The 14,914-nt window shown below is 47.9% G+C and overlaps 1 protein-coding gene across 1 annotated transcript; it reads right to left on the minus strand.

Moving 5' to 3' along the window:
- Positions 1 to 2,686: 2,686 nt before the first annotated feature.
- On the minus strand, positions 2,687 to 9,946 carry LOC141985999 (uncharacterized). Its single transcript, XM_074950168.1, has 3 exons — positions 9,870 to 9,946; positions 3,837 to 4,242; positions 2,687 to 3,253 (listed from the first exon to the last, which is right to left on the minus strand). Exons 1-3 carry the CDS (start codon positions 9,912 to 9,914, stop codon positions 2,916 to 2,918), a joined length of 789 nt encoding a protein of 262 aa, XP_074806269.1. The 5' UTR covers positions 9,915 to 9,946; the 3' UTR covers positions 2,687 to 2,915.
- Positions 9,947 to 14,914: the final 4,968 nt, after the last annotated feature.

The raw sequence follows: 14,914 nt of genomic DNA on the forward strand, positions 1-14,914 counted from the left end.
CAAGTCAATCTGCACCTTCAATCTCATTCCAAAGACAATGTTGTAGCCAGTCCTATAGTAAACTAACTGAGGCCTTGTCTACATTACAAAATTAGGTCAAATTTATAAAAGTCGGTTTTGTAGAAAGCGTTTTTATACAATCGATTGTGTCCCCCCCCCACACAAATGCTCTAAGTGCATGTAGTCGGCAGAGTGCATCCACAGTACCAAGGCAACCTTCGACTTCTGGAGCAGTGCACTGTGGGTAGCTATCCCACAGTTCCCGCAGTCTCTGCCGCCCATTGGAATTCTGGGTAGAAATCCCAATGCCTGATGGGGCTAAAACATTGTAGCGGGTGGTTCTGTGTACATATCGTCAGGCCCCCCCTTCCCTCCCTCCCTCCATGAAAGCAACGGCAGACAATTGTTTTGTGCCTTTTTTCCTGGGTTACCCGTGCAGACGTCGTACCACGGCAAGCATGGAGCCCACTCAGCTAACCGTCACCGTATGTCTCCTGGGTGCTGGCAGACGCGGTACTGCATTGCTACACAGCAGCAGCTTATTGCCTTTTAGCAGCAGACAGTGCAGTATGACTGGTAGCCATCATCGACGTAGTCCAGGGTGCTCTTTTAACCAACCTCGATGAGGTCAGGGGCGCCTGGGCAAACATGGGAGTGACTCAGCCAAGTCATTTCCCTTTTAAGTTTCGTCTCATGGAGATTCAGTCCTACCAGCAGTCCTACTGCACTGTCTTTCAATGAGCAGCCAGGAGACGATAATGGCCAGCAGTCATACTGCACTGTCTTCTGCCGAGCACCCAGGAGATGATGATGGCTAGCGTTCATACTACACAGTCTGCTGCCACCACGATGTAAAAGATAGATGAAGTGGATCAAAACAAGAAATAGACCAGATTTGTTTTGTATTCATTTTCTCCTCCCTTCCTCCCTCCCTCCGGGAAATTAATGGTCTGCAACACCCAGTTTTGAGTTCTATCCTTGAGGTTTTGAGTTCTATCCTTGAGGGGGCCATTCTGTTTCTCACAAAGCCACCCCCTTTGTTGATTTTAATTCCCTGTAAGCCAACCTTGTAAGCCATGTTGTCGGTCGCCCCTCCCTCCATCAGAGCAACGGAAAACAATAGTTTTGCGCCCTTTTCCCTGGATTGCCCAAGCAGGAGTAGATGCCATAGCACAGCAAGCATGGAGCCCATTCAGCTCACCGCAGCAGTTATCACCATTGTAAACACCTCTCGCATTATCGTGCAGTTTATGCAGAACCAGCACCTGAAAAACGAGTTGAGGAGGCGACAGAAGCGCGGTAATGAGGACATGAACACACTTTTCTCTAAAACCACGTTCCCCCGATATTTGGAGATCATGGTATTACTGGAGCAGGCTCCTGCCATTGAATGCCAATTCTGGGCCCAGGAAACAAGCACAGATTGGTGGGACCGCATAGTGTTGTAGGTTTGGGATGATTCCCAGTGGCTGCAAAACTTTCGCATGCGTAAGGGCTCTTTCATGGAATTTTGTGACTTGCTTTTCCCTGCCCTGGGGCGCAAGAATACCAAGATGAGAGCAGCCCTCACAGTTCACAAGTGATTGGCAATAGCCCTGTGGAAGCTTGCAATGCCAGACAGCTACCAGTCAGTCGGGAATCAATTTGGAGTGGGAAAATCTACTGTGGGGGTTGCTGTGATGCAAGTAGCCAACGCAATCATTGAGCTGCTGCTATCAAAGTTAGTGACTCTGGGAAATGTGCGGGTCATACTAGATGGCTTTGCTGCAATGGGATTCCCTAGCTGTAGTGGGGCTATAGATGGAACGCATATCCCTATCTTGGGACCGGAGCACCAAGCCAGCGAGTACATAAACCGCAAGGGATACTTTTCAATGGTGCTACAAGCGCTGGTGGATCACAAGGGATGTTTCACCAACATCAACGTGGGATGGCCGGAAAAGGTACATGACGCTCGCATCTTCAGGAACTCTGGTCTGTTTCAAAAGCTGCAAGAAGGGACTTTATTCCCAGACCAGAAAATAACTGTTGGTGATGTTGAAATGCCTATAGTTATCCTTGGGGACCCAGCCTACCCCTTAATGCCATGGCTCAAGAAGCCATACACAGGCAGCCTGGACAGTAGTCAGGAGCTGTTCAACTACAGGCTGAGCAAGTGCAGAATGGTGGTAGAATGTGCATTTGGACGTTTAAAAGCACGCTGGCGCAGTTTATTGACTCAATTAGACCTCAGCGAAACCAATATTGCCACTGTTATTACTGCTTGCTGTGCGCTCCACAGTTTCTGTGAGAGTAAGGGGGAGCCATTTATGGCATGGTGGGAGGTTCAGGCAAATTGCCTGGCCACTGGTTACGCGCAGCCAGACACCAGGGAGGTTAGAAGAGCACAGGAGGGCACGGTGCGCATCAGAGAAGCTTTGACAACCAGTTTCATGACTGGCCAGGCTACGGTGTGAAAGTTCTCTTTGTTTCTCCTTGATGAAACCCCCCGCCCCTTGGTTCACTCTACTTCCCTGTAAGCTAACCACTCTCCCCTCCTCCCTTCGATCACCGCTTGCAGAGGCAATAAAGTCATTGTTGCTTCACATTCATGCATTCTTTATTAATTCATCACACAAATAGGGGGATAACTGCCAAGGTAGCCTCGGAGGGGTGGTGGAGGAGAGAAGCACAGGGAGGGGTGGTGGAGGAGGGAAGGACAAGGCCACACCACACTTTAAAAGTTTAAAACTTTAAAACTTATTAAATGCCAGCCTTCTGTTGCTCAGGCAATCCTCTGGGGTGGAGTGGCTGGGTGGCCGGAGGCCCCCCCATCGCATTCTTGGGTGTCTGGGTGAGGAGGCTATGGAACTTCAGGAGGAGGGTGGTTGGTTACACAGGGGCTGTGGCGGGGGTCTGTGCTCCTGCTGCCTTTCCTACACCTCAACCATATGCTGGAGCATATTAGTTTGATCCTCCAGCAGCCTCAGCATTGAATCCTGCCTCCTCTCATCACGCTGCCACCACCTTTCAGCTTCAGCCCTCTCTTTAGCCCGCCACTTACTCTCTTCAGCCCACCACCTCTCCTCCTGGTCATTTAGTGCTTTCTTGCACTCTGAGATTGTCTGCCGCCACGCATTCGTCTGTGCTCTGTCAGTGTGGGAGGACAGCATGAGCTCAGAGAACATTTCATCGCGAGTGCGTTTTTTTTGCCTTCTAATCTTTGCTAGCCTCTGGGAAGGAGAAGATCCTGTGATCCTTGAAACACATGCAGCTGGTGAAGAAAAATAAAGGGACAGTGGTATTTAAAAAGACACATTTTATAGAACAATGGGTACACTCTTTCATGGTAAACCTTGCTGTTAACATTACATACATAGCACATGTGCTTTCGTTCCAAGGTCTCATTTTGCCTCCCCACACCACGTGGCTAGCTTCTCCTCCCTGCCCCCTCCCCATGGCTAACAGCGGCGAACATTTCTGTTCAGCCACAGGCAAACAGCCCAGCAGGAATGGGCACCTCTGAATGTCCCCTTAAGAAAAGCACCCTATTTCAACCAGGTGACCATGAATGATATCACTCTCCTGAGGATAACGAGAGATAAAGAAGGGATGTTGTTTGAACACCAGCAAACATACACTGCAATGCTTTGTTCTACAACGATTCCCGAGTACGTGCTACTGGCCTGGAGTGGTAAAGAGTCCTACCATGGTGGACGGAATAAGGCTGCCCTCCCCAGAAACCTTTTGCAAAGGCTTTGGGAGTACATCCAGAAGAGCCGCAAATGCCAGGGCAAATTAATCATTAAACATGCTTGCTTTTAAACCATGCATACTATTTTAAAAAGTATACTCACCAGAGGTCCCTTCTCGGCTTGGCGGGTCTGGGAGGCAGCCTTGGGTGGGTTCGGGGGGTACTGGCTCCAGGTCCAGGGTGAGAAACTGTTCCTGGTTGTCGGGAAAACCGGTTTCTCCGCTTGCTTGCTGTGAGCTATCTACAACCTCCTCATCATCATCTTCCTTGTCCCCAAAACCTGCTTCCATGTTGCCTCCATCTCCATTGAAGGAGTCAAACAACACGGCTGGGGTAGTGGTGGCTGAACCCCCTAAAATGGCATGCAGCTCATCATAGAAGCAGCATGTTTGGGGCTCTGACCCAGAGCGGCCGTTTGCCTCTCTGGTTTTCTGGTAGGCTTGCCTCAGCTCCTTAAGTTTCAAGTGGCTCTGCTTCGGGTCCCTGTTATGGCCTCTGTCCTTCATGCCCTGGGAGATTTTGACAAATGTTTTGGCATTTCAAAAGCTGGAACAGAGTTCTGATAGCACAAATTCCTCTCCCCATACAGCGATCAGATCCCGTATTTCCTGTTCGGTCCATGGTGGAGCTCTTTTGCGATTCTGGGACTCCATCATGGTCACCTCTGCTGATGAGCTCTGCACTCACCTGCAGCTTGCCACGCTGGCCAAACAGGAAATGAAATTCAAAAGTTCGCGGGCCTTTTCCTGTCTACCTGGCCAGTGCATCTGAGTTGAGAGTGCTGTCCAGAGCGGTCACAATGGAGCATTCTGGGATAGCTTCCGGAGGCCAATACTGTCTAATTGCATCCACAGTACCCCAAATTCGACCCAGCAAGGCCGATTTCAGCACTAATCCCCTTGTCGGGGGTGGAGTAAGGAAATCAATTTTAAGAGCCCTTTAAGTCGAAAAAAAGGCCTTCGTCGTGTGGATGGGTGCAGGGTTAAATCAATTTAACAGTTCTAAATTCGACCTCAACTCCTAGTGTAGACCAGGGCTTAGAGTCCCAAACAGCATAAAAAGACCTTACTTCCTTCTGGTTAGGGATTTTTATCCCCACATCCCTAGAGTCCAGGCTGCACAGTTCCTTCTTCATGGGTGAGCCGAAAGCAATCAACAAAGTACCTTGTTTGATGGTTTACAATGGCCCGTTTAGGGTCACTAGGCCTTCCTGATGAGCTGGTGCTAACCTGTTCTCATGGGTACAAAGCAGTATTTCACATTTGGTGATATCTCTTTCATGACTGGATTTACAGTTTCAAAGCAAATATTTTATAGTTACAGAACAAACATAAGGATATCTTTATAGCGTGGGTTACAGATATTATAAGTGAAATAATGCAATAATAAAGTCTAAAAATATTGTTACAAGTTTTAACCATGCTTCAGAGGGTCACAACTGAGGATACCAAATTCAGGGCGAACTGCTGAGAAATAGGTCAGATATACCCCGAGACTGGTGGCTAATCCCCCATAGGATATACCAAACCAGCAACAAAAGTAAACTTCTGTTTCACCACACTGGCTAACAAGAAGTCACAAAAGCAGTTTCCTTGGACATTCCAGTTCTTATGTCACCACCAAAAACACTGGATTTAAAGATGAGTGGTTCTTTACAACCAGTCTCATCAAATAATAGGTTCTTCTGATCCCAAAGGACCAGCCACACACACACACCCAGGTCAATATATAACTTAGATCTTATCCAAAAATCACACTGATGCCAATCCTTTAGTATTTAAAATATAAAGGTTTATTCATAGAAAGAAAGAAAGAAAGAAAGAAAGAAAGAAAGAAAGAAAGAAAGAAAGAAAGAAAGAAAGAAAGAAAGAAAGAAAGAAAGAAAGAAAGAAAGAAAGAAAGAAAGAAAGAAAGTTAAAATTGGTTAAAAGCTTTTGGTTCAGGCTTATAGCAGTAATGGAATAAACTTCTGGCTTGATAAGTCTCTGGCTGCGTCCAAATCACTGGAAGGTCCTCAGTCCTTTGGTTAGAATGCTCCCATTAATATAAGTTTATAGTCCAGAGGCTTGGGCAGGAAAGAGGCTGGAGCAGGATAGAGGCAAAATGGAGGGGTTTTCAGGGCCATCTATATCCTCTGCCATGTGAGGGAAGCCCATTGTTTCAAACAAAGACCTCAACACAGGTAGTGGAGAATCACAGGTGACCAGATAATGTTTGGAGTCACATGGGCAAGTCACATGTTCATGCCCAATTTCACTCAGTCATTGCAGGAAGCCATTACATGTATTCCAGACAGCACGTTGCAGGACAGTCCACTCAATGTAGATGGGCATCTCCCATGGTCCATTGTCAGTTAAGTGTCCTTTTGGTGGGCTACTCAATTTGAATAATCCCTCCAAAATGTGCTGGCTAACTACTTCACGGGCGTTACCCCCAGAGCAAACATTTGAAATCGAGGTATAGAGCCAATATTCATAACTTTAAATACAAAAATTATACATGCATACAGAGAGCAGAATCATAACCAGCAAATCATAACCTTTTCATAGACACCTCACTTGACAACCTTTATGCAAGACTGGCTGCGAATATATACCAGTGGTTGCAACAATGATCTATAATAGTCATATTTTAATCAGATAACGTAACACAAGTCTAACACCTCTTTGAGCAATACTAACACAGCTGAGTCAGACTGGATTCCAGTATGCCTTTGACAGTGTTCACTTGCGGACTAGGGACTTTGACCTGAGCTGGCACCTGATCTGCCAGCATCACAGTGGTTTTGCAGGCTAGTTCAAGGAGGATATTCAGTGCATAATGGACAGCATGGGGGAAAGTGCAAATGTACTGGGAGAAGGAGGAGACTGCTTGATGAAGACTTTGCATTGCTGGTGATTGGAAGTGTTGGTGGCAGGGGAGGTGACATGATAAGACTTCTGTTTTCCTCTGCCTTGAATTGCATCCACTGCGTCCATCAAATTAAACAGATTCTCTGTAACAAATTGGCCACCTGACTCTTCTCAACTTCCATCTCAAGTCTTCTCTCTTCCACCTGGCCTATTACAATTAAGAGTCTCGGTAAAGTAATCAAATCCCTACTCCTCCCAGCTTTCCCACTTTTGAGGCTGCCTATTTTACCAGTCACCCAGTATACTACCTAGATAGTTTATCTATGGCTACCGTTGTCCTAACAATTACTAAATGGAGATGCTAAAATTGTTAATAATGATGCAGAAAAGTATAATAAGTACCTTCACAGGCATGGACAGTGGGTATCGCAGGCCGTGGCAGGCTAAGCCTCCCCAAACAGCCCTGCGTGGCCCCGCACCCAAGCTCCCTCCTGCTTCTCGCCAGCACTCTTCCCCCATGGCCAGGCCTGGGGGACTTGGAGGGGCTGGTTTGCAGCCTGGGACTCCAAGCGGCTAGGGCCGTGCTGCCTGCCCCACCGGTACTCTGGGGCTGGGGGCGCTGGAGGCTGGGCTGCCCGCCCAGCCAGCACTTCAGGGCTGGGAGTGCTGGGGGGGCCACACCACCCACCCAGCTGGTGCTCCTGCACTGGGGGCCATGCCCCCCAGCCACCCAGCACTCCAGGGCTGGGGGTGCTCGGGGGCTGGCAACTGTGGGGGTCTCTGGGCTCTAGCAGGGGTTTGGGGGAGGGGCCTTGGGCAGAAGGGCCAGGGGCTAGCCTCCCAGAGCCAGCAGTTCACGCGCTGCCCACGTTCACAGGGAGAAAATACCAGGTACTAAAAAGTTCTCCATTCTAAGGGAGAAAGGCATAACAAGAACCAATGTCTGGAAGCTGAAATCAGACACATTCAAATTAGAAATAATGCGCACAATTTTAGCAGTGACTGTGACTAACCATTGGAACAAACTACTAAGAGAAGTGGTAGATTCCCCATCTCTTGTGTCTTCAAAGACTGGATGCCTGGTTGGAAGATATGCTATAGCCAGACACAAAAGTGACTGTGGTCAGTACGGGGGTAACTGGTCATTAAATTTCACCCTTGAAAAACAGGGGGTCTGACTAGATGATCTAATGAGCCCTTCTGACCTTAAAATCGATGAGTTTATGAATATATTAATTGTGTTACTGTGTGATCTTGGCTAGGTACTGGTCTACATTAAAAAACTTGCACTAGTTTAATTAAAATCCATCTAGCTACTGTGACGCTGACAGACTAAGTGTCTGCTAATGCCAAGGCCGTTAGGCCTCATTGAACACTGACAAATGCATCGTTGGAAACCACTCTGACTCACCTTGTGTTAGGATTGGTAAAATAGGTATTAGATTTATAAAAATGTGTAGAGACTTTATGACGTGCTTGTGAGTTGCTGCATGCATTGATCTTACAGATGAAATCTGTATCCCATGTTATAAGGTAATATTTAAGTGTTTGCATGGTAACTGTAAAAGTATTTACTCTGAAACTGTAAATCCAGTCCGGACAGAAGCATTACCAGTATGAAATACAAGTTTACCACAAGAGGTGTCATCTCCTCTCCAACACAAGAAGGCCCATAGACACCAGACAAGCCCTTGGGGAACATCCATGGACAAAAGATTGTTGATTGCTCCCACAACACCCATGAAGAGGAGCTGTGCACAAGCACTCGTCCCATCAGCTTGAACTCTGGGGGAAGGGAATAAAAATTCTTGTCAAGAAGAAATTATCTCTATGCGGCTTGAATTCTGATTTCTGAAGCAAGAGATCCCCAGCTGTTTGGCCGCATTAGCCCTAGAGGATTTATACAGCTTACATATTACAGCAGCTCCTATTACCTTTTGGAACCTGACTGTAACTCATGTGTGTGTAAGTTTACCTGCCTTAACCTCTCATTTCTTTTTCTTAGTTAATAAATCTTGAGTTAATTTATCACAGGATTGGCTACAAGTGTTGTCTTTGGTATAGAATCCGAGGTGCAAATGATCTAGTGTACATATTAATTTAGTCAATTTAGTTAAACCAGTGCATGTTTTCTACTGTACACCATTATCTGACCTAAGCCACATAACCTCCCAGGACTAAATTCATAGGTGAAGTAAGTGGGAGCAGCTCCACTGGAGTCACTGAAATTGCGTTCACTTATTGTGCTGAACTGGGCCTAGTGCGTCAATGGCATACACGGGATTTGAATTCAGGAGTTCCTAGCATCCACTCCTACGTTGGCAATTCCAATTCACTGCCCCACATGCTTTTGCATTTTGAGTGTTGCTGTTTAGCACAGGATTTAGGCAGAACAACCTTGCGGCGAGGCTGCCACATGGTTGTAATATTGCTCACAAAGTGTACAGTGCTTCTTTTCTCCAGGCTCCTTTGTGTTCAGCCACATTTTGCAGTCATGAGACATTCTGTCAGAGACGTTCACCTCCTCTGCCCCCTCTTAAACAAGAAAACTCTTGATGAAAGAATAAAGTCTGAATTGTGCTTTGAAAATCTGACCAAAACAGCTGGGAGCCAGGAACTGCTAGACTTTTTACTCTGATTTATTGCTGCAAATGTATAGCAGGGATGGCAAACTCTTGGCCCATTTCCCAAAGTGTTCACAATGCCTCCACTCCTGGCTCCAGAACTAAACACCTAGGGAGTCATGGTGGCCAGTTGCACCTCTAGACCCTTCCTCACCTGTGAAGTTCCTCTAGCCTCTCCCTCTCTTATTCAGCAGCTACCTGAAGCCATGGCAGGTGGAATGAGAGCTATGAGATAGTACATACTGAAAACATGACACTCAGTTCTCCAATTCCTATGACACACCAAAGCTAGGCAGCAGCATCTCCCAGCTTTCCCATTCCCTTGCTGAAATCAGCACCAGGATGAAGAGCCTCTAGCTTAAAGCTGAACTCAGGCAAGATGGACATGATGCTTGTGGGAAAAGGGAAGCACCTAGAGGAAGTTGCCTCCTCTGTAACATCACCCTCAGACTGTTAAATCAGTCCACAGCTTTGTGGTCCTTCTGGACTCCTCACTGCCCAAAGAGCTACAGCTGTGAAAAATTCCTTTTTCCATCTGCAGCTGGCCAGCAGTCTGGTCTCCATTCTATTTGGCACAGACCTGGCTATAGTGACTCACATATATGTGGCCTCTGGACTTGATTATTGCAACTTATTACACTGAGGAATAAAACCATTTACCTTGGCAGGCTCCAGCTTGCAGAGAATGCAGCAGTAGGGCTCCATTCCAGCACTCCACTCTCTGCACTAGCTCTCCCCCACGCCCCACACATACCTTGATTAGCATAATTTTCAAGGGCTTATTCATGATATCCAATTGGAGGGAGGTTGCCGGGCTACTACAGAGATCACACCTCCCTCCAGCACCATGACAGCAGCAACAGAGCACTGGAAACATGACGTTGTTGCCCTCCAGAGGGTAACACATGACAGCAGAAAAAGACAGAACTTTCTTAAAAGCTAGACCAAGACAACAGAATTCTGTGGCTGCTGAGATAAATTGACTGTGGACCACAGGATTTTACACTTCCTCTTGGCATTCCATCAATATAAAAAGAAATGTGTTCTAAGTGAAACAGATCGTTCCTCCCAAGAGGCAGAAGAAGGAATGGAAATTCTGCTGTTTCGTTTCCACCAGTAATTTTAAGACATTCAAATACTGTGATGAGGGTTGCAAGGAGAATGCAGATCAGACCAGAGTGTTCTCAGCTGCAAGGCACTGCTTATGGAACTTTCTTTGCTAGCGCTCAGACTGAACTCAAGCCTTATTTTGTTCCCCTTTTTGAGAGCATTTTTCCTTTGCAGTGAAGCAGAAACAAATAAAAGAAAACCTTATCACTATATTGTGACAGATATTGCAACCATGTGCAGTGTCTTTGGGAGGCTACTGTATTATATTTATGAAGGTTATATGGATGGTTTAAGATAAGGACTATGTTCTACTCAATGGGGGAGGGTTACTGCAACTCCTCCAGAAACTAAAAACTGTGGGAGTGATTCCTGGAGGCCTTGGGACTGTAAACAGCTCCAGAGAGGTACCATCTCCTGGGGTGATTTGCATGTATTGATGCAGACTGGAGTCAAGAGACCAAGGAGGCAAAGAAAGCGCTTTGGGTATACAAGACTAAGACCTGCTCTACACTACAAAATTAATTTGTTTCAACCTAGCTGTGCATGTGTCTAATGCTAGATTTAACACCCACCAATGTAAGCACCTCATTAGGGTGATGCAACAACACCACCTCCCTGAACAACGCAGAGGCATGGTTGACATACTTATGCTCATGCAGTGCAAGTGTAGACAGTGCATTATCTGTTTTGACCCTCACAGTCCTCCAGCAACTGTCCCACAATGCCCCTGCCCCCGCGGCAGTGTCCGCTCTGGTCACAAGTTTGAATTCCAGTGCCCAGGAGTCACAGAGACTGGAAGCGTGCTCCTACACTACCCCCAGCGTGTTTTGGAAATACCTTTTCCTGATTGCCCACCTTGGCGAGCATCCAACCATGACAGCTCCATTCAGACAGAGAGTGCCTAGACATACTAGCAGGAAAGGAGACTTGGATCTCCTTGGTCTGTGGGGAGAAGAGTCTGTGCAAGCCCAGCTCAGGAGCAGCGAAAGAAATAGACACCTATGCGCAGGGTACATAAAAGATGCTGAAACTGGGGCATGACAGGTAGAGCCCTGCGTGGATACAAATTTATACCCGTGGATGCGGATATCTGACAATAAAAATCGGTATCCACTGAACTGCAGGGCTCTCCCGGGAACTGCAGTGGCAAAAGGAGTAGAACGTGGGGCCGCCGCTCCCAGGAGCCAGCGCCCTGTGCCAGCAGCTCCTCGCGTGTGGCTGTACCACCCCTTGCCCCGCCCCCATCCCTTCCATCTAGCTGTCTGCGTGACTGTGTCCCCTGTCTGGGGTCTGTACAGCCACGCCGGAGGACAGGGCTGCGGGCAATACAGCCATGCTGGAGGAGCTGCCGGCACAGGGCACTGGCTCCTGGGAGCAGCGGCCCCATGCTCGGCTCCTTTTGCCGCTGCAGTTCCCGGGAAAGCCCTGCGGTTCAGTGGATACCGATTTATATCCACAGATATCCGCATCTGCGGGTATACATTTGTATCAGCGCAGGGCTCTAGGGACAGGGATGAGCAGCAGGGCTGCATGAGAGCAAAGGACCGTTGGCAGGTGAACGGGACCAACAACAAATCTGGTGCCACACTGCAGACCCACCTTCACCCTTTCCCCCGCCACTCTGCGATGAGTGCCACTGGCACCATTGCAGTGAACAGGCTAGCGGCATATGGACCCGACGGGTTACGGGAGGCCAGTGGCAGTTGGATCTCTAGGTCTTTGTCACCCTTAGGAGTGAAATGTCTGCCAACATCACTTGCCTGTGAAATTATTGCCCATGCAAGCGTTGGGTCTGGGCTGAGTGGGAAAATGACCGAACCCTCTCAGGCAAAGGTCGGGTCAGCTTCCTCTGCCTACCCGTGGGGTCAGCACGGCGGAGGCTGCATGCCCTGCTCCCGCCGGCCGCCCCAACCAACTAGGGTTGCCAAATTTGGTTGGATGTATCCCTGGAGGTGTCCTCACATGACATAATCTGTAATTAAATATTAAACTTTAATGCCTGAAGACTCCAGGACAATCCTGGAGGCTTGGCAACCCTCCCGCCACCTTGCTGCCGTGTGCGCGCTGCGGAGCCAGCGTGCTGAGGAGGAGCAGTGCCTCGTGCTCCGCAGAGCACACCGCAGAGCAGCCGCAGGCACGGGTCACGCAGCTGCCGGCACACGGAAGCCTGCCGACCCCACCGGCAGGAGGAGGAAAGCTGAGCGCACAGGTGGCAGGTGGCCGCAGCACTGACTCAGGTTCGGGAGCAAGGGGGAGAGTCAGGTCTGACAACAGTTTGGGCGGGCGTGGATCCGCTTTGGGCCTAAAACTTAGAGCTGCCGCTACTAAAACTGTGCGCTGTCCTTGGCATTGACCCCACCAGCACCCCGCAGACGACTGGGGACACTTCACAGGAGTATGACAGAAAGACCCCTGCAGCCCACGGTGGGGGCGGGAGGGGGTACAAGAGGGAGAGGACACGAAGGGGGATGGTGAGCCGAGAACTGGTTCAAAGTCTGCTGGAGTCAAGCCAGTCCCACCAGCCGAGCACTGACGAGCCCCCTGATGAAGCAGAAAGGAGCGCAGGTAAGTGTGCACATGCATTACTCCTCATAAACATTTTTTACCTTTTTGTTGCCTGAAACCTTTTCTCCCTTCCTCCGTCCCTCCCCGTTCTTTTCTCTCTGAAAAATGGCACCCATCCCATCTGCACGTGTACAGAACAAAGGCAGTGACTTCTGACTGCTTACTTCACATGTAACTGTTAGACAGTGAAAATAAATTCAAGGAAAGTAGGATGGTAGTCTGAGTCACATAACCCGCCTCAGATCAGTGTCCTGTGCTGCTGAGATCCAATCTAGTCAGTAAACATCAGGCAGCAGTGTCCCTGCAATCTACCAAAAGCACATTCAACCATCATCCTGCACCTGCTGAGCCAGTAGCTGAATTTCTTTGGTGCTGTCGAGGTGACCAAAGTACGGCTTCATAAGCCAAGTGAGCAAGGGGAAGGCTGGGTCCCCAGAATCACTACTGGCCTTTCAACATTGCCGGTGGGAATGTACCAGACGGGGAAGAATGTCCCAGTTTGCAGCTTTTGAAAAAGTCCTGTGTTCCTAAAGATGCAAGTGTCATGCACGTTCCCTGACCGGCCCACACTGATATCAGTGAAGTGTCCCCGGTGATCCATGGAATACCATGGAAAAGTGGCCTTCATGCAGATAACCAGTTACAAGTTTACTTGGTCATTTGCATGTACAGCTACTATGATTCTGTATGTAAATTAGACGTGTAAATATACATGCACTTTGTCTGAACAACTGCATATGCACAATTCTGAAAAGTCTGGGAATTGACGTACATGCACACACACACACAGAGCAATATGTGCACATACATGCTTTATTTATTATTTACATCCAACTTTACAAACACATATTTAGACAAGGTCCCTGTTCCGAGGAGCTTATACCCTAATTTGGCTGGATCTAATACCGAGAATGAACGAATGAGTCATAGAGTGTAAGGCCAGAAGGGATCACCAGATCATCCCGTCACTAAGGAGCCATGAGCTGGAGCGGAAAGAGTCGGATGAAGGAGGGCTGGGTGAAAGACATGGGTTTTAAGGAGAGATTTAAAGGAGGAAAGCCAGGATGTTTGGCACATAGGAAAGGGGAGGCTGACCCAAGGCTAAAGGGAAGTGAGACGCTTAGAGGAAGCTGTTTTGTTGCTCCAGCGTCACTGTCCTAGTGACCGAAGCTGGACAGCATGTCTGTCTTCCATGGTTTTTCCACAGATAGTAAGTCTTCATTTTAGACTGTCCTAAATGTGCATATATTGTTTCCAGCTCTTTGTGGGTGAGTTGTGCACCTCTTTATGCTCAGCTGAGTGTAAAGGGAGGAGGGAAGAACAAAAGTAGGGAGTTCAATCCTTGAGGGGGCCATTTAGGGATCTGGAGCAAAAAAAATTGGGGATTGGTCCTGCTTTGAGCAGGGGGTTGGACTAGATGACCTCCTGAGGTCCCTTCCAACCCTGATATTCTATGATTGGAAAAAGGCACTTTCTCCTAACTGTTCCTTTGACTGACAAACACAGAGTAAATCAAACTGGTCTGCCAGGTAAGCCAAAAAACTGCTCTTTGAGTTAAAATCATGAGAATGGACATAGCTGTGTATTTACCCAGATGGAATATTTTGGAGTATGGAAAGGCTGCTGCTGCATCTGTGGAGGGTAAGAGATGAACTAAAACAATGTAATGTGATGTAATGCAGGTTTAGTGTTTGTTCATGCAACAATAGCCTGAATATTGAGTGACTGGTGTGTAGTAGCTCGTGCATGGGTATTTGCTACACTTCACTCAACTACAGTGCTGAGGGGAGCTTTCTAAATACTGTCACATAGGGGTATCTGAATGAATGAGGCAAGACCATGTTGTCTGATTTTAAGACAATCCATTTAATGTCTCCCGAGCCCACACACAGTGGCGCTTGTCTCCCCTAGGACTGGCAAAAGGCACTACCACACCCCAAATGCTTCTTTCATTTTCGGTTGCCCACAGCCTGTCATACCACACCTACGTACAACTCAGAAAATGAGCCATCAAAATTCAGTACGTGTTT

The sequence above is a fragment of the Natator depressus genome, chromosome 4 (genome assembly GCF_965152275.1).
Source record: "Natator depressus isolate rNatDep1 chromosome 4, rNatDep2.hap1, whole genome shotgun sequence".
Taxonomy (NCBI): domain Eukaryota; kingdom Metazoa; phylum Chordata; order Testudines; family Cheloniidae; genus Natator; species Natator depressus.

What these genes read in the sequence shown, in the direction of transcription:
- LOC141985999 (XM_074950168.1), bottom strand. Translation starts at nt 9,914, where the DNA reads ATGGAGCCCTACTGCTGCATTCTCTGCAAGCTGGAGCCTGCCAAG. An exon ending in GCAAGCTGGAGCCTGCCAAG is followed by an intron (nt 4,243 to 9,869) that starts GTAAATGGTTTT and finishes AAAATCTCCCAG; the next exon opens with GGCATGAAGGACAGAGGCCA. An exon ending in AAGCCGAGAAGGGACCTCTG is followed by an intron (nt 3,254 to 3,836) that starts GTGAGTATACTT and finishes TTTCTTCACCAG; the next exon opens with CTGCATGTGTTTCAAGGATC.